This window comes from Aspergillus sydowii (genome assembly GCF_001890705.1).
Source record: "Aspergillus sydowii CBS 593.65 unplaced genomic scaffold ASPSYscaffold_15, whole genome shotgun sequence".
Classification (NCBI taxonomy): Eukaryota; Fungi; Ascomycota; class Eurotiomycetes; order Eurotiales; family Aspergillaceae; genus Aspergillus; species Aspergillus sydowii.
Genome location: NW_024467873.1, coordinates 573221 through 594383, shown reverse-complemented (window position 1 = coordinate 594383; position 21163 = coordinate 573221). Strand labels below are relative to the sequence as shown.

At 50.4% G+C, this 21163-nt stretch overlaps 9 protein-coding genes across 9 annotated transcripts; 4 read left to right on the top strand and 5 right to left on the bottom strand.

The window, feature by feature from the left end:
• Positions 1 to 32: 32 nt before the first annotated feature.
• ASPSYDRAFT_82174 (MFS transporter) lies at positions 33 to 2385 on the top strand. The gene is made up of 3 exons (XM_040851139.1): positions 33 to 806; positions 876 to 986; positions 1032 to 2385. Exons 1-3 carry the CDS (start codon positions 269 to 271, stop codon positions 2180 to 2182), a joined length of 1800 nt encoding a protein of 599 aa, XP_040697693.1. The 5' UTR covers positions 33 to 268; the 3' UTR covers positions 2183 to 2385.
• Positions 2386 to 2525: 140 nt separating this feature from the next.
• ASPSYDRAFT_211779 (RNA polymerase II-binding domain-containing protein) lies at positions 2526 to 4172 on the top strand (the record flags this gene model as incomplete). Its single annotated transcript, XM_040844022.1, has 2 exons — positions 2526 to 2699; positions 2769 to 4172. The coding sequence occupies exons 1-2, from the start codon at positions 2550 to 2552 to the stop codon at positions 4170 to 4172; spliced, it is 1554 nt and encodes a 517-aa protein (XP_040697692.1). The 5' UTR covers positions 2526 to 2549.
• Positions 4173 to 4300: 128 nt separating this feature from the next.
• ASPSYDRAFT_507153 (uncharacterized protein) lies at positions 4301 to 5497 on the bottom strand. Its single transcript, XM_040848138.1, has 3 exons — positions 5009 to 5497; positions 4730 to 4839; positions 4301 to 4599 (listed from the first exon to the last, which is right to left on the bottom strand). Exons 1-3 carry the CDS (start codon positions 5367 to 5369, stop codon positions 4429 to 4431), a joined length of 642 nt encoding a protein of 213 aa, XP_040697691.1. The 5' UTR covers positions 5370 to 5497; the 3' UTR covers positions 4301 to 4428.
• A 983-nt stretch (positions 5498 to 6480) lies between these two features.
• On the bottom strand, positions 6481 to 6825 carry ASPSYDRAFT_36113 (uncharacterized protein; the record flags this gene model as incomplete). The annotated part of the gene is made up of 1 exon (XM_040845393.1): positions 6481 to 6825. One exon carries the CDS (start codon positions 6823 to 6825, stop codon positions 6481 to 6483), a length of 345 nt encoding a protein of 114 aa, XP_040697690.1.
• A 1364-nt stretch (positions 6826 to 8189) lies between these two features.
• ASPSYDRAFT_72691 (uncharacterized protein) lies at positions 8190 to 9715 on the bottom strand (the record flags this gene model as incomplete). The annotated part of the gene is made up of 3 exons (XM_040850669.1): positions 9149 to 9715; positions 8936 to 9086; positions 8190 to 8435 (listed from the first exon to the last, which is right to left on the bottom strand). Exons 1-3 carry the CDS (start codon positions 9226 to 9228, stop codon positions 8190 to 8192), a joined length of 477 nt encoding a protein of 158 aa, XP_040697689.1. The 5' UTR covers positions 9229 to 9715.
• A 2526-nt stretch (positions 9716 to 12241) lies between these two features.
• Positions 12242 to 13065, bottom strand: ASPSYDRAFT_161552 (emp24/gp25L/p24 family protein; the record flags this gene model as incomplete). Its single annotated transcript, XM_040843001.1, has 3 exons — positions 12242 to 12589; positions 12660 to 12848; positions 12913 to 13065. 3 exons carry the CDS (start codon positions 13063 to 13065, stop codon positions 12242 to 12244), a joined length of 690 nt encoding a protein of 229 aa, XP_040697688.1.
• Positions 13066 to 13404: 339 nt separating this feature from the next.
• Positions 13405 to 17865, bottom strand: ASPSYDRAFT_506883 (ubiquitin-specific protease UBP15). The gene is made up of 10 exons (XM_040848131.1): positions 17580 to 17865; positions 17359 to 17479; positions 17032 to 17176; positions 16816 to 16973; positions 16569 to 16758; positions 15460 to 16517; positions 14268 to 15403; positions 13890 to 14204; positions 13706 to 13835; positions 13405 to 13649 (listed from the first exon to the last, which is right to left on the bottom strand). The coding sequence occupies exons 1-10, from the start codon at positions 17586 to 17588 to the stop codon at positions 13540 to 13542; spliced, it is 3372 nt and encodes a 1123-aa protein (XP_040697687.1). The 5' UTR covers positions 17589 to 17865; the 3' UTR covers positions 13405 to 13539.
• Positions 17866 to 18506: 641 nt separating this feature from the next.
• ASPSYDRAFT_1163268 (protein kinase PKP2) lies at positions 18507 to 20400 on the top strand (the record flags this gene model as incomplete). The annotated part of the gene is made up of 4 exons (XM_040840130.1): positions 18507 to 18634; positions 18688 to 18807; positions 18867 to 19149; positions 19205 to 20400. The coding sequence occupies 4 exons, from the start codon at positions 18507 to 18509 to the stop codon at positions 19994 to 19996; spliced, it is 1323 nt and encodes a 440-aa protein (XP_040697686.1). The 3' UTR covers positions 19997 to 20400.
• An 89-nt stretch (positions 20401 to 20489) lies between these two features.
• ASPSYDRAFT_61834 (YqaE/Pmp3 family membrane protein) lies at positions 20490 to 20956 on the top strand (the record flags this gene model as incomplete). The annotated part of the gene is made up of 3 exons (XM_040850041.1): positions 20490 to 20538; positions 20612 to 20687; positions 20755 to 20956. 3 exons carry the CDS (start codon positions 20490 to 20492, stop codon positions 20954 to 20956), a joined length of 327 nt encoding a protein of 108 aa, XP_040697685.1.
• Between the last annotated feature and the right edge of the window lie 207 nt (positions 20957 to 21163).

The window sequence follows — 21163 nt, the reverse complement described above, 5'->3', positions numbered from 1 at the left end:
ATAAAGTATATACGCCACGCCACGTAAGATATCTGAGATATGCAGTCAGATTGTGTTTTGTGATATACGGTCGGGCAGAGTATAAAGATAAAGTTTTATTTTCCGGCATGTCAGCAACTCAGCAAAAACGTGGAATCGCATCTGGAATTTTATCCAAGCGAAGTGACGTACTGACTATTAACCAACTTGGCAACCTCTGCTGTTGTATATCTACCTGTCTTTCCCCGTCTAGCAACACGCAATAACCCTTTCACTTCTTGACTCGGTCATGGCAGAACCGAATCCGACGCAATCTGCGTCCAAACACACTGAAAGCATTCCCTACTGGCAACTAGTCCTAAACCAAGGCATCCTCACTGACCGCATCCTCAACCACGAATACAACGGCTCCGGCACCGAAGAAAACCCTTACCTGGTGAACTGGATCCAGAATGACCCCCGGAACCCAATGGAATGGCCACGGGCCACGAAATGGACTTACACCATGCTGGTAGCCTTCGCGACGCTGGCCGTCGCCCTGGTCAGTTCGGCCTTTAGTGGAGGATTGCCCCAGATACTACAGGAGTTCAAGATATCCTCGGAGGTTGGGACGCTGGGTCTGTCGCTGTTCGTCGTGGGATTCGCTATTGGGCCACTTCTGTGGGCGCCGCTGAGTGAGATGTATGGCCGTCAGCTCCTGTTCTTCGTCAGTTATGCTGGTCTCACGGCGTTTAATGCTGGGGCTGCTGGGTCGCAGAATCCGTGGACCTTGATTATTCTGCGGTTTTTTGCAGGTGCTTTTGGGTCTTCGCCTCTTACCAATGCAGGTCTGTGCTCATTTTTATTATTATTATTATCATTATTACAAATTGAGAAGTCGTTGCTAATAAACGTAGGCGGCGTTATTGCTGATATGTTCCCTGCCAGTGAGCGAGGCCTGGCCATGACACTTTTCGCATCTGCTCCGTTCCTAGGCCCAACCATTGGGCCGGTTATTGGCGGTTTCTGTATGTTTACCTCTCCTTTGATATGGATAAAAACTGACTGTGCAGTGGGAATGAACGCTGGCTGGCGATGGGTGATGGGCTTCCTCGCGGCCTTTTCTGGCGTATTATGGATTGTCTGCTCGGTGTTTGTCCCTGAAACATATGGCCCAGTACTGCTGCAGAAACGAGCTGCGAGCCTGTCGAAACACACAGGCGAGGTGTACGTGAGCATCCACGATGCTGAAAAGGGAAAGATATCCATCAAGCAAGCGTTCAAGACCTCGCTCCTACGACCGTGGATCCTGCTATTTCGCGAACCCATTGTCCTCCTGCTCTCGATTTATATGGCTATCATCTACGGCACCCTCTACTTGTGTTTTGGCGCATTCCCAATTGTTTTTCAGGGCGAGCGCCACTGGAACCAAGGTGTCGCAGGCCTGGCCTTCCTCGGCGTCATGATAGGTATGATCATCGCCGTCCCATACAGCATCATCGACAATAAACGCTACGTCCAAACACAAGGGAAACACGCCGGCTTCGCACCCCCAGAAGCCCGACTCCCACCCTGTCTCGTCGGCAGTATTGCCGTCCCCATCGGCCTATTCTGGTTCGCCTGGACCACGTTCCCCTCCGTGCACTGGGTCGTGCCTATAATTGCATCCGCGCCATTCGGCTTCGGAATGGTCCTTGTCTTCCTCTCTATCATGAACTATCTTATCGACTCTTACACCATCTACGCGGCCTCTGTTCTCGCCGCGAACTCTGTCCTGCGATCCCTGTTTGGCGCTGCTTTCCCGCTCTTCACGTCCCAAATGTATGCCAATCTCGGTACGCAGTGGGCATCGAGCGTACCTGCATTCCTTGCGCTGGGCTGTGTGCCTTTCCCCTTTCTGTTCTATAAGTACGGGCCCGCGATCCGGAAGAAGTGCAAGTTCGCTGCCGAGTCGGATGCTTTTATGCGCAAGATGGCTGAACGCATGGCTTCTGCTGCGGATTCTCCCGATGACAACAACAAAGTCGGTAATGAGAATGAGAAGGACGGTAGTAAAGATATTGATCTCGAAGCAGGCTCGCACCATAATGCCCCGGATTCACACACGGAGGTTGAGTCTAGTGCTGGCTCTAATCTGGATGAGCTGCATGGTGTCTCTCGCAAGCAGAGTATACCGCAGTCTGTCCACTCGAGGAATTCGAGTGTTTATGAGGGGAATCCTTGAAATATTGACCGGGTGACGACGCAGGAGCGGTGATCTCTCTTTATGAGACACTCTTCTTTTGAAAGTATATCGCATGTATAGACTATTTAATACATTATCTACTTATAGTCTGCTACTTTTACAATACTAGTAAACAAAACGAATTACACGAGTAGTATTTTACTAGGGAGCAACTAAATATTTTATTCAATATTAACTCATCCAATAACTAATCTTTCTTCGTTTCGTCTTCATAGAGATATAATGGATAATGGCCGTAATTTGTTCTCATACTTCGAGAATTCACGTGACGCGAGTCCCGGTCGACGATCCTGTCTCGACCTCAACCTTGACAGACAACCATCATAAGTCAATCCATCCAAGCAGCATGGCCTCCCACCAAGTCGCCATAGCAAAGGCCTCGCTAGCCGCCGGACTCCTCCGTCCGGACCCAACCTCAGTCGCGCGCGACGAGATCACAGCCCTGCACACCTCTCTCGACAGAGCGCTGGCCCACTGCTCTCGCGCAAACATCCAGGTTTGATCTGCGTGTCCTTGCCCGCCGGTAATCGCGAAATACTAAATCTGCTTTCTGCCGCTCGGATAGTCCTGCAAAGAATGGCTTCTCAGATATCTTGTCTCCTCGTCTAACCGGGTCGGCTTGTTGGGGAAGTACTTGGTTGCACTGTCGGGGTCGTCCGAGGATAACGCCAACGCCAACACCAACACCAACACCAACTCCGCCGCGAACACGAACACGAAACAGACACAGGCACAGCGGCCGTCAACGAAGAGGAAGAGGCTGCATATACTGTACCTCCTGAATGACCTGTTCCATCATACGAAATACCACAACTCCTCATCGGCTGCGTTCTCGACTCTCAGCGGGTCGCTGCAGCCGCATATGGTGGAATTGCTAAGCTACGCGGCGTCCTACGATCGAGAGAAAAACCCGAAACACCATAGACGGCTGGGTGAGTTGTTGGATATATGGCAGGAGCATGGCTATTTCGGTGCCGACTATGTAGGCAAGCTCCGAGAGGTGGTCGCCAACTCGGCCGTCTCAGGCCCGATCAAGACGTCGGCGACTCCCGGTGCGGAGGGCGCGGAGCAGCCAGATCGCAAGTCCAGGGATGCGCCGTTCATTATGCCCGCTACCCACGGCGACCAGTCTGCTCCTTTCTACGACCTCCCGGCTGCGAATCTCATCCCGCATATCGTTCCGAATTCGACAGCTCCACTGCGGCCGGATCTGATCAAGCCGTTGTTCTTGACGGCGGGACCGGCGGACCAGAAGCTAGTATCAGCGGTCAAGGCGTTTCTCAATGACGTGGACCGGATCTACGGTCCGGGTGATGAACCTGAGCAGAAGGACGGCGGGATCGTGGACATTGATGAGCTAGGCCAGACTGTCATCCGCGATGAAATCACGGGAGAGATACTCGAAGGCGAAACGTACTATGGCTGGTCCCGGTCGTTCTGCCAGCAGATGAAGAAGAGAAACGCACGAGACAGCCGGCGCGGGAGCCGAAGTCGCAGTCGTAGCCGCAGCCCTCATAAGCGGCGACGGTACAGCGACAGTGCTAGCGATGACAGCAGATACCGCAGCTCATCACGAAGCCGGTCACCGCGACGAGACAGGCGGTATGACTCGCGGTCTCGCTCGCGAAGCCGTTCCTACTCGCCGCCAAGTGCACCTCCCAAGCATCAGCCCTCCCACCCACACAATCCATACGCTCAACCGCCAGGCTTCCCACCACAGCCTCCTCAAATGCCATATAATGGTGGAAACTTCCCGCCGCCGCCGCCGCCGCCAAATTACCAAGGCGCGTGGCCTCCTCCACCTCCACAAAGTTTCTCCAACTTCCCGCCTCCATTCCAGCAGATGCCGCCAGGTCCGCCGCCGCCACCGCCGCAAATGCCTCCTGGCTTGGGACCATATAATTTCCCTCCACCCCCGGGCGGACGAGGTTGGCATCCTCCGCCGCCTCCTGGACGTGGATGGCGGTGATATGTATAATATAATACAATGCAATATTGAATGAATTCGTATGAAGTCAGAACTATAAATTGACAAACAATATAGTAAATACAATAATCACAATAACCCAACTCAACAAAAGGGTAGTAAGCAAGAGACCTCAACAATAGACCCAGTCTGTTATCCGGTCTTTGAAACCCCAGAATAGAGTAGAACAGAGTATGCATCAACAACCCAACCAAACAAACCTATTCAAACCCTCCCCCTTCAGATACTGCACTTGACACTAGAACATCCTCGAAGTCGACCTCGGAGTGGGAGTCGCACTTGCGCTCGCATGAACCAACACCGAACTCGACGCCGACGCCGCCGCAGCAGCAGCAGCCTCCTTCTTCCCCAACTCCACCGCGTCGTTGAACGAGATACACGCGCTCTGGAAGATAGTTTGGGTTCCGGGCTAAAACAAACAAACAAAAAAGCAAGCGTATCAGCATATATATATATATAATCCATCTTACATCAAAATTGAGGTAACGCAGGTAGATAGGAAAAAGGGTTGGTTCGGGCTTTTGGGGTTCATTCATTACCTCCTGCGGACCCTCACTCGGGGTTTTATCGTCCTTCTTTGGATTCCCAGCTTTACCGGAGCAGCACATCAGACTGAGGCCGCATTCGGAGTTTTCGACGACGGCGTTGCCTTAAAAACCAAACAAGTAACGTTAGGGACTCATTCACTCGGATACATCCACTGTGTATATCGATAGATAAGATAGACAACAACAACGGCAACAACAACGATAACGATAACGATAACGATGATAATGATAATGACAAGGGCAAGGGTAAGGAAGTGTAGGCAAACATACAACTCAACCCGGTCCTCGAGTTCGCAGTAATGTCCCCAACCAGCGGTAGGACTTCACCTAGTTCGCCGAAGACCTCCTCGAGCTGGTCGCCGATGTTGGTGCAGCATTGCTTAGAGGCGTGTGAGGGCGGGCAGGTGGCCGTGTTGTTTTTTATGCCCGCTGCGCCGAATGCGATGGGGGTTTCGTGGGCGATGCTGGATGAGAGAGCGGCGGCTGGGGGGAGGGTGGATGAGGATGAGGAAGACGACGACGACGACGTGGTGCTTGTGATTGTGGTGGTGGTATAGGGGAATGCGGTTGCTAACGGGGATAGAGTTAGGAAGAGGGAGAGGAGAGATTTGGGGGTGATTGAGTGGTGCATTTTGGACTGTTAGTGTAAAGTATGTAGGTAAGGACCGTGGTGTAGCTATAGTAGACAGGTATAGGTATAATGAGTGAATGAAGTTGGTTGGTTAGTTGGCGAGAAGGAAGGACGGGAAGGAAGAAAGAAGAAAAGACTATTTTCAGCCACGGCGATGTTATTCAGGCGCCATGATGCAAAACAAGGAGGAGCCGATTAATGCCGCAGGGGGACTGTGTCAGAGGAGGTCTGCTGGAATGAGCACGCCAGGGCTGGAATGCAAGGAGATACAACACTACAGGATTGTTGTCAGCAGGTTTGCTTGGGACTGCACGAAGTCATGAACAGTCAACAAACAGCCAAGCCAAGTCTACACTCTACAGTCGACGCTACGATGAAATCAACACGGAAAATTGACGCGTCGAGTTCCTGTAGGAACAGCTCAGAGAGCAAGGAGGGTGGTGGGTGTCGCCCTGTTGGTGGTTGGACTGCAAGGGATAACCCTAACAGCTGCAGGAGCAGAACGTGTTGACTTGTTTTAGTCCACTGAAACTCTGATTCCCGGATGGAAGTTGCATGTCGGTCGCAGTCGAAGAAACATTTTATTGCCTAACATGGGTATCGCGCAAAAACAGGAAAGATTCTGGACTTGGGTCGCATAACTCGACTATCCGACTAGCATATCAAGAAACACTGACACTGACACTGACACTGCTGGCACATGCTAATGACCAAACATTCAATACAGGAAGAGAAAAAGCCTGGACGAATGTCGGCCGGTCTCCAAAATCCAGTTCTGGTAGGAAAGGCAACATATAAGAGAGGGGATGCCGCGATTGTAAAAAAGGAAGACGCATAGAGGGCATACAGAGATGTGGGCAGAGGCATGGAAGGACTATGTCAAAGGTGTGAAAGTAGAATCGTTGCCTAAGTTGGTCGCTATATCGCTAAGGGGAAACGCTGAAAGGGAATGGAAGCCATCTAACAATCACAGCCCTGCCGATGGACGATGCTGCAGGTAGCAGGGTAGCAAGCACCGCTTCCATACCTCGGAACAATTCACAATGCACAATACACAGAAAAATAAAATAAAAATCGTCGACGGGCGTAAGGCGGATGCTCTATGCCGCGACTATACCGCCGACTGAGCGCCAGCGCTATCGGGGCTGTCGCCGGGGAGCTTTGACGGGGGAGAAGGACCGGACGCGTGGCCGGCGAGGATGCCGCTGGTCGAGTTGCCGCTCTGGCCGCTGGTGTTACTACTTCTGCTACTGCGGCTGGCTGCGTAGCGTGTGTCTTCGGGGTCTGCGAACCCGGCCATGCGGCGCTGGGTGTACTCGAGCATGATACGGCTGTAGTCCTCGACCGTTGCGTTCTGGTTGCGGTCCGCGGTGTATTCGGGCTGGATGACGGTGGCATTCCCAGGCGGGCGGCCTGCGTCTGTGTCTGATGGGTGCATTGAGTTGGAAGAAGGCATTGTTGTGGTGGAGAGGGGTCTGTAGGTAGGGTTAGTTGCGGCTCCACACAACGGTCAGGTTGCTGATTGTCGAGCAGATTGGCAAAGCAGCATCATCATCGAGACAGCCATGTCCAGGCTCCAAGGGCCTAAACGGCGCGCGACCTGTCTCCAGATGAGGGTAAGGGTGCGAAGCGCGAAGCGCGAAGCTTGAAGAACAGTACAACGCAACAACAGGCAAAAGCAGACCCAATAAAGGCCGACGACGGCATAGCTCACCTTGAAGACTTGAGTAGAAGTAGTAACAACCAGGTCGAGGGTTCGCGAAGGATTCCGGGGAAGATCGTACGTCTGAAAGTGTAGTGGGAGAGAAAGCCACCACGGCACGAACTGTCGGAATTCTTATAACCATAGGCCGGGCAGATGAAATCAGTAATCCCAGCCTGAGCAACGGCGGAGAACAGACGTATCCCACAGCCCCACAACTCACAAGTCCAAAATCAAATCCACCGTCACAATCTCGGGCCCTCCAGGCCTAGTCGTCTTGGTGACTGCCTGGGTCCAGCCACATGGCGATCAAAGGGGCGGGTGCGCCTGGGATTCGCCTGCGCCAGCGACGATGACATCAGGGGTTCCTGTCCCTTAGAGCCTAGTCGGTTAACTCAACGCTGATTAGCCCTATTCCGGCGCTGCTCCAGTAGGAGCGACTCCATTGACGACGTTGTGGTTCGCTGGCCCACACGCACTGCACCCGGCGGAGCCCCGATGAGGTCACTGTACAGGCCCCCGCCGTTGTATAAGATTAAGAACTCGGATACTCTGGTTTCCGATTCGACAATACTCTGTACAGTCTACACTCGCTGTCTCGTTTGTTGTCTCGTGTAGACTGCCAGGACGGTGGGTGACGCGCCCGAGACAGTGTGTGTGAGAGACTCCTCAGCGGCAACGGCAACGGAATCTTCAAGACAGATTCAGGCTTCAAAGTCTGGTCGCGATGAGCCGTCCATCGACCTCGTCTGGATGAACCCACCTGCATCCAACCGAACCAAACAAATTCCAGGAATTCGTTTCCGAGCTGCGGGTTTTTGCCTTTAGAATTCGACTCTGCGCCGAACGCGCATTGACGGTCGAGAGGACGGGGTAGGGAGCGAGGCAGTCTAGTCGGACAGAGGAATGATTTTCGTGCTTAGTTTGATTATTATTTACGAGCTACCACTGATTTACTCCGCTCAAAGCTGCAGCAAATCTCCGACAGTTGCGTGCCAGTCGGCCAGTGTTTGTGCCTGGGGCGCCGATTGCCTCGTCCAGCCAATGACGTCAAGGGTCCGACGTGGGTTCTATACACGACTGGCCATCTGAAAGCTTTGGCTCAAATCAAAGCTGACTTAGAGTAGGATGGGCATGGTCTTACCAGTGGCAGCTCGCCCACGACGGGACTGGTATGGGTATGTCATAGGGGCCATACCGTAGACGAGACGCTCCCCGTATGAAGTCATTGGCTTGGACCCTTGGACGAGGACCAGACGGAGCAATTGAACTCTGCTCGCATGCTCTTCGCCGGCCCTGCTGCTTCCGGCAATGGAGTCGGACCAAAAGACGTCAGGGGTTCTTTCCGCTGCAGTTAAGAGCTCCTGTGGATGCCGCGAATGCAGGCCTACTCCCTATAGTCTACTATACTGCATCCACCGCGGACATCCACTGGGCCGCCACCAGGCCAATTGAAGCTTCCACTTCTTCATCATGGAACATAAATCCGTCATATTCACTAGTCATGTTTGTATTATCGTGCTGAGATTGTCGAAACCTCTCAGCATCGACATCCACCCAGTGTGACAGCCAGTAGGATCTGCTCAAGCCTCAGCTATGCCGACTTCTGGCCCTTGTTCTCCGGCATGATCTCCATTTGCGCAGCTTTACCCCTCAGGCAGCCTGACAAACAGTTCAGCATCACATCCTTCTCGACAATCCTGCCACAATCGGTGCACATTCTTCAACTGATTGGGCTGGTTGAAGCAGCCAGCCGTAGTATACGAGACGAAGTGACAGCCAAACCTAGCCCACAAGCTAAGAGAACAAGATGGTGTGAAGCGACCGTCCGCCTTCATCTCCTGGTGGAGGATGCTCGTCATACCAGCCTCCCCTGTCTGTCTAGGTGTCCACACTCGCGGCTGTCGGCAGCAGCCTCGACAGCACCCACACCCCCTTGACCTTCGGAGTAGTCGAGGAGAGCCACCTCACCTTGCACGACGCTAGCTCTACAATCCTTACCCTCTACGGATGCACTTTGATGTCACATACCGACTGACCCAGCGCGCCGTGCGTCACAGAACAACACCCTGCTTACCCATTGCAGTAGCCTAGTAGGCTCTCGTAGGGAGCTCCCGACTCATGCATGTCAGCCATCGAACTGATATTCTTTCGCATTACACAGACCCAGAATGTGGAGAACTAGAACTAGATATTACTACGTCGGTGGATTTCGAAGTGGTTCCATGCATGCTCCATACTTCCCTAGTTTACGGTGTAGAGCACCCGCCTGGTGGAGTATGACGCCGTTCGGTATCTTCGCTAGGGCCTACGCTTATATTGAAGAATGTATCTGATCTAGTGTGCTCTGACTATGTCATCATATTGCCTATTAGGGAAGATTGTCTCCTTGGCGTCTGGCCATGCATCATAGGGTCTGCACCTGGGCACTGCATCCGATGTATCTCGGGCTACCCAAAAGAGAATTCACGGCACCATGGAGCTGGAGGCTATGCTATCATCGCTATACTTCTTCGCTACCTTATGTCTCAGTACAATGCTCTTTTACCCTATTGGCATTTCTCTATCGTTGCCAGAAACAGCCCCCAACAGACTAGTAAAACCCTCTACTGATTTGGTACCAATTGGTACAGACACATTATGCTAACTATAGCCCGGAGTATGCAGAACAGATATCTCATTTCCCATTATGACTGAATTCGCTTACGGCGCCTCGCACCGAATACTCAAACCAGCCAGCCCATTGCCAGAGGATATGACAACAACGTTTCCATCCCAGTCTGACGTATGACGTCTGCCCTCGAATCTTGAGAATCACAGTCCGTGATCCGTGGTCTGTGATCCATGATCCCACGTCCTCAAGAATATGACTGTAATTCCCCCACAGATCACAGTCCGAATCATCCATGAAGTCCGTCTCTAGACCCTTCCTTCCTTCCTTCTTCCGTCCTACCTACCTACCTACCTCCGACCATACGACGACTCGAAGGAACCCCCGGTGACTTGGATAGTATACTGTAATAGCAGATGATGTCTCCGCCCGGCTATCAAGAGACATCTCCCGGCACAGCCTAGAAGCTCATTGAGTCATCTCACCTCATCGCCATCATTCCTGAAGTCATCACGCTGGATCTCTATATTACAGAGGTGACATCCATATCCAAGATACCAGGGTCAACAATAGTAAAGGAGAAGTGCACATCCTCGTCTTCTCAGGCAGCCGAGCCAGTCTCGTCAGATCCTCCCATCATTCCGACGGGTACCGCAGATAATTAATTAACATCCAAGTACGGCGTTATAGATAGCGTGATTCAACAATCACCGGCTAGAGATTCTTTAGGATAATACATAACGTACGGGAATATGGCGTCGAGATAAAATTTATCTTGCAGTGATGGGTCTCCTGGAGAGACACCACCCATGTCTACCTCGCTAGATGAGGAGGAGGAGGAGGAGGAAGAGGAAGATGAATTAACGGGGTAAGGGCCTAGGTACCTAACCTCCTAGCCAACTACAGTCGGTCAAGATATTATGGCTCCACCCAACCCACGACCCCTGGATGGATTACCTAGCATCTAGTAGTGCGATAGGGAGGCGTTCTTGCTCAGTTTGAGTTCCTCAAGCAGCGTCTGTGAATGGGATGGATCGTGTCCATTCATGTCACTGCATGGTAGACTATGTATGGAGTACAACAACTCCGTAGACAGACAGACCAAAGGGACAGGTAAAGAGCTGTATTGAGGAATAGGAAAAAAACCTGGCGCTTAGCTGATGCCTTAATCTCATACCAGTTTCTTCTCTTTCTGCCATAGAGCCATGTTTTCGCATCCAGGTAACGATTATGATCTCATCTCTCAACTATAGTGCAAGGTCACTACGGTTTATTTTACTCTCTTGAAGGCATAAAGTGAAAAATAAGATCAGGTTTTGATGGCCAGTGTTTGTGGCCGAGTTCTAAATAAGTAGGGCAGTGATGTAATAGCCCCATGCCATGTCAGGTATCAATCTACAGTTCAACTACTCAAGTAACAACCGGTAACCCCTGGTGGCAACAGACGCGCCGCGCCCGCTCTATCAGAAACCTAACCCGTTCACTCCGTCATACAGCATTTAGAGCTCCGCAGGGTAGATTCAATACTACGGAGTATGCGATACAAAACAGGATTCCAACTGAGCTGGGCTGGACCGGACTGAGACATAGGAACTACATGCTAAACCAAGAAGCCAGGGAAACCAACCCCCCAACGTCATACGTAGCAGTCAACCTTGCCGTGCAAAATCCGCTTCGCGTGGAGTTGACAAACTTAGACGTCTAAACGGTATGCAGGTCTGCTTAGGGAATGTAGGCCTAGCCAACATGAATCCCTATTCTCTGCCCATGCACAGACCTCACGAGGTAGATAACCGATTCAATTCGGGAAACGACGAAAAGAAGCGAACCTGCCCTGTTGGACTGCTGGACTGCTGGAGCCCTGATGTTGCCGCTCCGCCTCCGCATCGAACCAAAAGCCAGACAACCAGAAACCCAACCCCCGATCTAAACCCACTTCCTTGATCCTGATTTCGAAGTGCGGTGTAGACAGCACAGCTCAAGAATTCGATGGTCTCGCCTCTGGGTCGACTGGGGACGTCAGACGACGTGGTTCCCTGATTGTTATGGCAATGGCAAGGGTGGCAGGTGGAGGCCGATTCTTCTGACGTATCCTCCTCGCCTTTCCCTCTCTTTTTGCCTCTTTTTGATTTGATGCCCTATCAATGTCGTGCGGTTATGGTTCGCTTGTTTCGAGCACCGTGGGATACGAATGGTATGAATCAGCCAACCTTGAATGGCGAGGACATGTCCGTTTTTGGTATTGCCACCGTGGCGGGACCTACGTAGCCGGTGAGCGAGAAGGACGGTTAGACGGTACGGGAGGGGAAAAGAAAAAAAAGTATGGTGCACCCATATGACTGGATAATCGTAAACGTTCCTCCTTAGTATTCAGTAAAATGCAAAAACAATAACTCGCGTGGATGGACACGACATCGCTCAATGCAAAGACAGTAAGATTGAGTCTAGACGCAAGAGAAACATAAATACAGATACAGACGCCACAATTCAGAGATCATATACTATAGTCATGCTCGCTCATCACACGTAACCTGTGCCCGGTAGTTAGTCAAACTCAAGTTACCGATTACGCGTGAACCTGAGACAGTCCCCTAATTGGATGTATGGCCGTGGAGAGAGGAACGTACCTTTGCGGGCTCCCTGGAAGAAGAACCGCACAACAAACACCTGCAGTCCAGCCATGGAAACCATCATCAATCCCTCAATCACGCTGAAGTTCCAGATACGGCGCTCGGTGCTGCGCACAGTGCTGAAGTTGCGGTTCTCGCGCGTCCGGAAGTACTTCTGGTTGCGCGAGATGGTGGACAGTTGGGCGGAGAGCTTGAAGATGGACTCCTCGATGGCGGAGGCTTGTTCGGGGTTGGCACCCTGGCGCGAGGGGAGTTCTGCGCGGGATTCGTTCTCAAGCTATAAAAGGGGAACAGTCAGTGGGGTTGTTTTCGCTTTTCCAAGGTATAGGGGTAAAGTAGAGGCGCACCGCGATCTCAAAGTCAACCATCTTCTCCGCGAACGTGGACATTTCATTGTTGAAGCAGAACCGGTATTCGCCAACGCTCTGGGCCGTGAAAACAAAGTCTCCCTGACGTTCCTTGGTGCCATCTAGGACCGACTTCTCGCCAGGTCCGACAACAGCGTAATCAACATCGAAAGAACCACCGGATTGGACCTGCAAAAAGTAGAGCGTGTCAATCTTTTGCCAATTGCATAATATCGAGAGGATTGGAGCTCACAGCAAAGTAGAATGCGACTTTGGTGTTCCGCTGGTCGACAAACTTGTAGAAGCAGGCCTTCTCGTTGGCTTCGAGTCTGTACGTCAGGGCGGTTGCGGTGACGGACGACACAAGGCAGGCAAGAAGGCCGATGACCAGAGCTGTGAAACGCATGTTGAGCGGGTTGAAGGGTCAAGTTCGGTGTTGGGGACTCCTGTTGGCACACGCGACTCAGCTTCGGATTCTGGAGAGGAAGTTCTGGCCAGCTTGTTGTTGTCGCTGTTTGTCCTGTTTGCACTCCCCGCCTCCACTGCGAATGGCATTCACGACACACGTCAAGTCCAATGGCAATACAAAGCTTGGTTTGGTGTTCAGACATTAATCCATAGTTATTCAATTGGCTACCATTGATGCACTAGTATGTTTCATAGAAAAACTCCGCCTCCCCTAACCCCCCAAGCTTCGTAACCATAACACTGTAAGTTCAGCCGTCTACTACATTTAGAAGAAAAGAAAAGGAAAAATAACTTCATTGCGCTCGAGCCTGTTTGACATTCACTGATCGGCGCCACCAGACCGTAGCTGTACACTCTTCAACCAAGCGGCATGGTGCAAGTACCTACTTATGATCATGTCTCTTTCTGGCGCTTATCTGATGAAGAAGGATTCGCTTCTGTTCCAAAAGTTCTGCTTCTTGCTCGGATGGTCCAGACCGAGCATGTCGTCGGTATCACCGATTACATCTGAGAGAATATCATCTGGTTAAAAGTTAGTTATGATATCAGTTATGCTATACTATTTCCCTGCAACATACCATCTTCCAGATATCGTGGGGTTGAGTAAAGCTGGCGGGGAACAACAGCAAACTTGATCTTCTCAAATCGCTTCCCCTTGAGGCCGGTTCGCTTCGATAGTCGTTCCTTGGTTTCTTTGAATATTTCTCCCTTCTTGTGGTTAGCCCACTAATTAACAATGTCTGAAAGTTGCCTGGTACTTACTGGTTTCATAACGAATTTGAAAGGCACACCGTGCGGTTTGTTGGTTTCCTTGTCGAAGTTGTAAGCATTGACCGTCTTTGAACCGGGCTCCATATCCAATTCCTCCTCTGGGATTTTCTCCGCATATAAGGCGACAAAGTCATTGTTACCGCCGAATTTGCTGTCTTGCGCGAACTCCTTGTATATCTTGTAATTGTGCACTTCGAAGACACGGGCATTGCGAATCGTTTCGTCGTCCAAGCCCGCCTTCTTCTGTAAGCCGGCTAGGACATCGGTTACTGATCCTTCCCGGGGTACCAGAACTTCCACAGTTTGCTAACGCCGAGTGTCAGTTAAAAAAAGATTCAATCCGTAACAATCGGCGGTATAATTTCTCACCTCTTTAGTGATACCCTCGGAAAGCCATGTCACGCGGAGGCAAACCTTGGACTCAAAATCGCTTAAACTTGTTTCCAGAACCTCATAATATAGGGCATCTTGCCGAACAACGTTAATTCCGTAACCAGATATCTGCGTTCCCAGGATCGTTTGCAGAGTCTGTGCATTTTGGTTCGCATTTCTCTTGATGAACCCCTTGGCTTTTCCGCTACTGGCGACGACCGGTGAGAAGCGCAAATGCGTGTAATCAACGCCCAAATGCTCACCGACCTTCTTAGAAAACTGATCATACGACATCTTTTTGCTAAGAACCAGTGTAAACTCTTCGCCTCCAGTCGCCTTGATGGGCGCAAAGGTGATGTTGACACGGTTCAGCAAATAATCGTAATAAAGTTTAGCATCCGGATAGATCGCTGTCGGAGGCAGCTCCGATTCTTTGATGGACTTTTGGAAGGTGATAATGTCGCCATCCTGGATCTCCGATTGCTGGAAGGTCTGCTTCGGCTTCATGAGGTCGATCATGTTGTGTTTGATCTCCTCGTAAAGGACGAACTCGGTTCCGGCCGGCCAATCCATGGTCTCGAGTATTGTGGGCGCAAGGTCCGCAACCTTCTGGTTCTTCCGTACATACACCGCACCAACTCCATTCAAGGTTTGCTTGAGCACGTCGAAGTGCTTCAAGAAGATGAGCACCGAAGTAGAGCTATCAGGCCAAGATACGGTGCCATCGGCAGACCCTTCTCCGACCTCCAGCCAAACCCTGAATGCATTGCCCTTGGTGCCATACCGGCTATACGCCTCTTCCACTGTCATCTCCGGGTCCTTGATGACTTGGTCGGGTCGCATTGTCTTGTTCTGCCGGTTGACCATGACCCAGAACCGAATTTGGAGCGGGTTCACGCCTTTTTCCTCTGCAATCTTTTCCGCGAATTCACCAACCTTGGTGGTCCTCAGGAGTCGGTATGGTTTCGGGAAAGCCGCTTCTTGGGCCGGTTGCTCGAAACTGGTTAAATCAAACCCATTATGGCATTTGAAGGTCTCCTCCGACAAGACTCCAACATTGATATACAAGTGAGCCTCTTCTCGCTCCTTCCTCCTACGTGCCAGGTCTGCACGTTCTTCAACTAGTCGTTTTTCTGAAATTTAATCATGTTAGCAAAAAAATTCGGTAGAATGATCGGGTTGCACATACCGATATGAGTGGGCACGTCCTCTTTCGTTATCGGAAGGAGAACATCGTCCGACCTGGATTTGCGGACATAAACCAACATGTAGGCGTTCGTTGACCGCTTTGTGGATAGTGCTCGAGTGTACGGTTGTCTCACTCCAACCGAACCATTGGGAAGCTCATACTCTCCACCATAGTTTTCTTCAAGCACTTCTTTATCTGTCGCTCGGGTTACCCGGTCGTCATCAAAGCGGTACCAGTGTCCATCTTTAGTTGGTTTCAGGAAAGCAAAGTAGTGACCCGCATTCAGGTCACCGCTGTGGACTAGAACACCATGCAATTCATAAATCCATGACTCAGACTTATCGGCATCCTTCGAAAGGTAAGGGGAGGCATCGAATTCCATCGGGAACGCATGTCGGTCATTAATCTTCATCATCGCATCTCGGTGGATATCATATTCAAAACGTTTCAAGTGCAAGTGTAACACAGGAGGGAAACTCTCAAAGATCTCTCCTTTGTCAGCATCTTGTAAACCGTAGGGTTGACCCGCATCGTATTTGTTTTCGCCCTCGAGTCTCTCCACTTGGATATAATCCTTGAAACTGTCATCAAGCGTCTTGTTGTTTCTCACGTTCAGCTGAATATCCCAGAAGTCTTCCACTCGTGATGATTCGTAGTCGACATTAATGCATGAAATATACGTCTTCGATTTTCCAACAAACAAATCGGGAAGTGCCTTTTCCGCCGGAGTGCCCTTCATCTTCTCCTCTAGTCTCTCCATTAACTTTCGCGACAGTTCTTGGACATCTTGCTGTTCAAAAATTTGCCTCGACTCCCAGCCAAACGATGCCGTAAGCTCCGTTGTCGAAACAGGATAGTCGCTCGTTTGAAGGTTGTTGAAGAGCCTCTGAAGGGTCCAGGCGCTGTTATCTCGTGATGCCTCCGCTTCCGTCGGGATTTGGTAAACGGCCTTTCGGAACGCATTGGTGAAATATAGTGACTGCAGTAATGAATTCAGATAGCATGTCGCTCCTTGATTCTTCAACCCAACCATGCCGGTTTCTTTCTTTGAGTCATAGCTATGCAATTGTCAGCACAACCACAATATTAAATATGACAAGGATACATACTTCTGGAAACTGTGCCATAAAACACCCGTCGGATCTTTGACAACACGAACATATGCGGTGACGTTGGCCTCATCATTTTGTACAAGAGGGACTCCGTGCCCTTCCCAAGCCACGGTGAAAAGCCTACGAAGCTCGCAGAACCGTGTGAAACCCCAGTCACCCTCGTCCGCGTTGAATCTATGAGTAGCGACTACAACGTGGGTAAGCATACGAAATAGGGTTTGGAAGACCGGCTGTCCCAACTTACCATGTGATAGTTGAATGGATGGATCGTTTGGATTCCAAAGTACCAGTGCAAATTGCACGCAGGCATACCAGTTCTCGGGCGGATCCTCTTCCCATGCATGCTCTAGGTAGAAAGAAGCGTGTTCAACGTGGTTTCCATAAGGAAAGAAAAGTACTCGCCTGCAAACCAGCGATGTGAGCGCGTCGTTCGGACAACAATGCGGCTATTTCCACTCACCATGGGGATCCGCCGCACTGAAAAGTTGGTCCATGCTCCTTCTTTTTCAATTTCCGCCAGTCCTGAATGTTCCATGTGTGCCAAGTTTCGTCTTCGGTTTCAAGATCTGGGTCTCTGGGGAGGACGCGGGCCATCACAGCCGGAACTGTAGTGAAGACAAATTTTAGAACATATTCTTACAATCAATTGAACGCATTGACAAGCCATAGCCAAAATGCGGGGATCAGCATGGACACTGCGGGGAAGCCAGGTTGGAGCAGCCGTATCCTTTGCGAGCTGATGTGCGATCTTCCGGCGACAGGGTAGAGTTCATGTGAGGGTCCTTACAGTCATCCGCAGGGGGCTCAGCGTCTGCCTCCTCAGAGCCGGACTGAGAAACAACGACATCATCGGTTCTGTCATGTTGGAACTGTTCGTATTCATCAACGAGCATTTCACTATCTGCGACCTGGTCAGGTTCAAAAGATTGTTAGTCAGAAGTTGTACGCTAGTAATTAAGTTGTTGTCGTTGTTGTCACATCTGCGACAAACCAAGTTCAAGGACTCACGTTGTCCATGAAGGAAGAAAAGTGCGCTCGAGCACCCGAACTTGGAGACGTTCGCTGCTCGGGGAGGAGGGGACAAAAACGACAAGTTCCAAAGACAAAGGAAAGATAAATCTATTCCACAGATCGCAGGGAGGGGGCGAAGAGGGAGCAAGCAAAGGTGTAAAGGGACAAGCAGATCTTGTCTGGGTCTGAGCAGGTTCCAGTTCAAAGGGAGTTGAAGCCTGTGGCGGAGTCTTGCAGACAAGAACAACGAATAATAACGGCCTGCGGGACACACTGAGAACCAGATTATTAAGACAGCGCAAGCACAATATGCAGGTCTGCCACCAAGAAATTGACCCTGAAAAGTTGAGATTAATTTCTTTACTGATTTTCTTATCTACAGTCCAACTTCCCTTTGCTGCTCCATTCACCGGAAGCTGAGGGCAAGAGGCAGCAAATTCAGGGCAGCGCACAGTGATATCATAAGAATTGGTCTTCCTTGGTTTTCCCGCACTTATGAGCACTAGCCCCGAGCATAAGTCTGTATACATACAAACAGCCCCGTACTGATTGCCGGCCGGCATGCTGCAGCAACCAAGCCCGTCTCGAATTGGAATTGGGTCTATAGTATTGTTTTGTTTTCTCCTCCAATGTCAAATAGAATATGACTTTCTCCAAACTTTGAGGATAAATGGGTCACTTTGCTTTTATGCAGTCAGTCACATGTCAACCCAAAGCTCTCACCGCCCGGTCAAACAATATCATGACTCCGCCCGCATTCAGCAATCATGCGACCAGCAAACAACCGCTCGACAACCCCCAGGGAGTCATGTATGAGACTCATCGGTCACATATAGTCTCGTCTCCGGTTCCTCGAGATTTTACTCACCCCCGGAGTACCCTCTACCGATCCATGAAGCAAACTTGACACGCTCATTCGTCGAGATGCTGCGGAGTCGCCCAGCTCGATGCTGGCGGACCTTGCACAGACGCCCTCTCTCAATACGAAGTCACAACTCAGAGGGGTTTGCACATAATCCCCCACCATGGAGACCTGTCTCGGCTCTAGATGAGTATGTTACCTCTTTCAGATTTTCGAGTGATTCATCGCTAACATGTCATCTAGATTTGTCGAGCGCCAGATTCGGCCGATCAGTTTACGGCAACTCACTTTCTTCGGACGAACCTTGACTGAATCGAGACTGATCAGCTCGGCAAACTACGTGCGCACCGAGCTTCCCACGAGGTCAGTAGGGCTTACCCTCATTACATCTTGCTTCTGCTAACGCGAGCTGTTGCGGGCAGATTAGCACATCGTCTTCGAGATATACAGAAACTACCCTATGTCATTGTCGCTAATCCTCACTTCTCCCTGGTGTACGAGCTTTACTACAAAGCGTTTGAGAGGTTTCGCACCGTTCCAGAAATACGAACGCTTGAGGATAATGATAAATTTTGTGACATCTTACGCAAGACACTCACAGAGCACCTCGTCGTGATACCGAGGTTAGCTATGGGAGTACTTGAATGTCGTGGTCTGCTGCCTTCCAACGCAATGGATGATTTCATGAATACTTTGCTTAGGGCGGTAAGACAATAAGTTACTACCTAACCCGATGAGTCATGTCTAATTTGTGCACTAGAGAATCTCCCGTCGGGTCATTGCGGAACAACACCTTGCATTAACGGAAACATTCAACTCGCCGTGGCACTTTCCCGGATCACAGGATAGGACAGACCTGAACGCAGATTTTGTCGGGGAGGTGTTCCTGAAATGCAACGCCAAAGAGGTCGTAGAGCGGTGCGGCAAGTTGGTACAGGACATGATTCGACAGAGTACTGGGTCCGACAAGATTCCAGAAATCTCTGTGCAGGGGCACCTAGATGCCACATTCCCATATATGCTCAGTCATTTGGAGTACATAATCGGGGAGCTCCTGCGTAATTCAGTCCAGGCTGTCAGTGAAAAATATCAGGACTTGCAGCAAGCACCGCCACCTATTGAGGTGCTCATCTGTGAAGCACCTCAGCATGTTATCATGCGTGTCTCTGATCAAGGCGGAGGAATACCACGAGAGATCATGCCGTACCTATGGTCTTTTACCAAAGGTCCTCACAGCAAGGTGCGACTTGAAAATCTAGGACAGGTCCCAGCAATGGCAGCCACATTGCAGGAGCTTTCAGTCTCCAGCGATATAAAACATGCGGACAAGGAAACTTTCCGCGAAAGCTCACTAGACACACTAACTTCGCGGCTCCCAGACCTACGGCTGGGCATCGGACTCCCAATGAGCAGGGTCTACGCAGAGTACTGGGCAGGTAGCCTGGAACTGCATAGCTTGGAGGGATACGGCGTGGACGCTTTCCTTCAGATATCGAAACTCGGTAACAAGAACGAGCAGGTCACGACAAGAGCGGCAATTGACGCCGTGTGATCAATCTCGACTTTCCCGCTCCATTGGTATATTAAATCTCGGCGTATACTCTATATGCTTTTTCTCCCATGTAAATACAATCCGGGGGAATTCTCTCGAGGGCAAGAGGCGTCGGAATGTACGTTTGTACATACTCTAATATTGTTCTGCCTAGCCCTACAGCCCTGGCGGCATCTTGCGGCATGACGTCAACGGAAAAAACCGCGTTGGCGCTTGCTTCTCGCCTACAGTATAATACGACTTTATTGTTATACAGTCTCTGTGGCTATCAGATCTGCGTCCATTGTCGCACCCATTTTCCTAGTATTTTTTAGCCCAGTGACGTCGTCGCGACCCCATACCATAAAATGAAACGCATGAACTCTGAACACGATGATTATATTCCCATTTACATCTTCATCCTTCTTTTCACTATTTTCTTTCTTAGCTTTGTCGGAACCTATTCAGATACCAACGAACGTGCTGAACAAGCTGCACATTCATAAATCTCAAAATGGCCGGAACAGCTTCTATGCTCTGCCTGATCATCATTACTCTCTTCAGTACGTCCTACACCAACGACAAGAGCTTTTGGAAGCTTCGCGCGATATACACCATACTAATATGCTTCCTCAGTACCTCCTCTAGGCGTCTTTCTCATCTCTGGCTGTAGCGCCGACTTCCTTATCAACATCCTTCTAACAATATTGGGGTTAGTCTTCTCCAATCCATTCTATCCTTACCCACAGGATCTCGGGCTAACAATTAGCGCTTCTTAGCTACTTCCCCGGCCACATCCACGCTTTCTATTTGGAATACGTCTATTACCATAATCGCGATTCTATGACCCAGGGACGTGCACCGGGTGTATACTCCGATCGGATTCAGCAGGGTGGACATTATGGTAGACATTACAATGCGCCAAATCATGCGCCAAACTATGCGCCAAACTATGCGCCAAACTATGGGACTGTTTCTTGATTATCCGGTTGTTTTGATAGATCGAACGTTGAGCAGCTAGAATGTTATTGGCGTTTTGAAAGGATCTGCAGATTGCTTTTTATCGATTGATTGCCGCCGTTCGTCCTCCTGCTCTTGCGTATCGAATTCATGATAAGGCCAATTAATCTAGTTCAATTAATAATAACCCAATTTCACAATAAACAACATAGATATCCGTTCGTTCGA

Coding starts and splice junctions, on each gene's coding strand:
- ASPSYDRAFT_507153 (XM_040848138.1), bottom strand. CDS start 5,369: ATGCACCACTCAATCACCCCCAAATCTCTCCTCTCCCTCTTCCTAACT. Junction 4,840..5,008: donor CTCGAGGACCGGGTTGAGTT/GTATGTTTGCCT, acceptor TTGGTTTTTAAG/GCAACGCCGTCGTCGAAAAC. Junction 4,600..4,729: donor CGAGTGAGGGTCCGCAGGAG/GTAATGAATGAA, acceptor TGTTTGTTTTAG/CCCGGAACCCAAACTATCTT.
- ASPSYDRAFT_82174 (XM_040851139.1), top strand. CDS start 269: ATGGCAGAACCGAATCCGACGCAATCTGCGTCCAAACACACTGAAAGC. Junction 807..875: donor TTCGCCTCTTACCAATGCAG/GTCTGTGCTCAT, acceptor TAATAAACGTAG/GCGGCGTTATTGCTGATATG. Junction 987..1,031: donor GCCGGTTATTGGCGGTTTCT/GTATGTTTACCT, acceptor CTGACTGTGCAG/TGGGAATGAACGCTGGCTGG.
- ASPSYDRAFT_506883 (XM_040848131.1), bottom strand. Junction 16,759..16,815: donor ATCCATTCAACTATCACATG/GTAAGTTGGGAC, acceptor CCCACGTTGTAG/TCGCTACTCATAGATTCAAC. Junction 15,404..15,459: donor GGACGTGCCCACTCATATCG/GTATGTGCAACC, acceptor ATTAAATTTCAG/AAAAACGACTAGTTGAAGAA.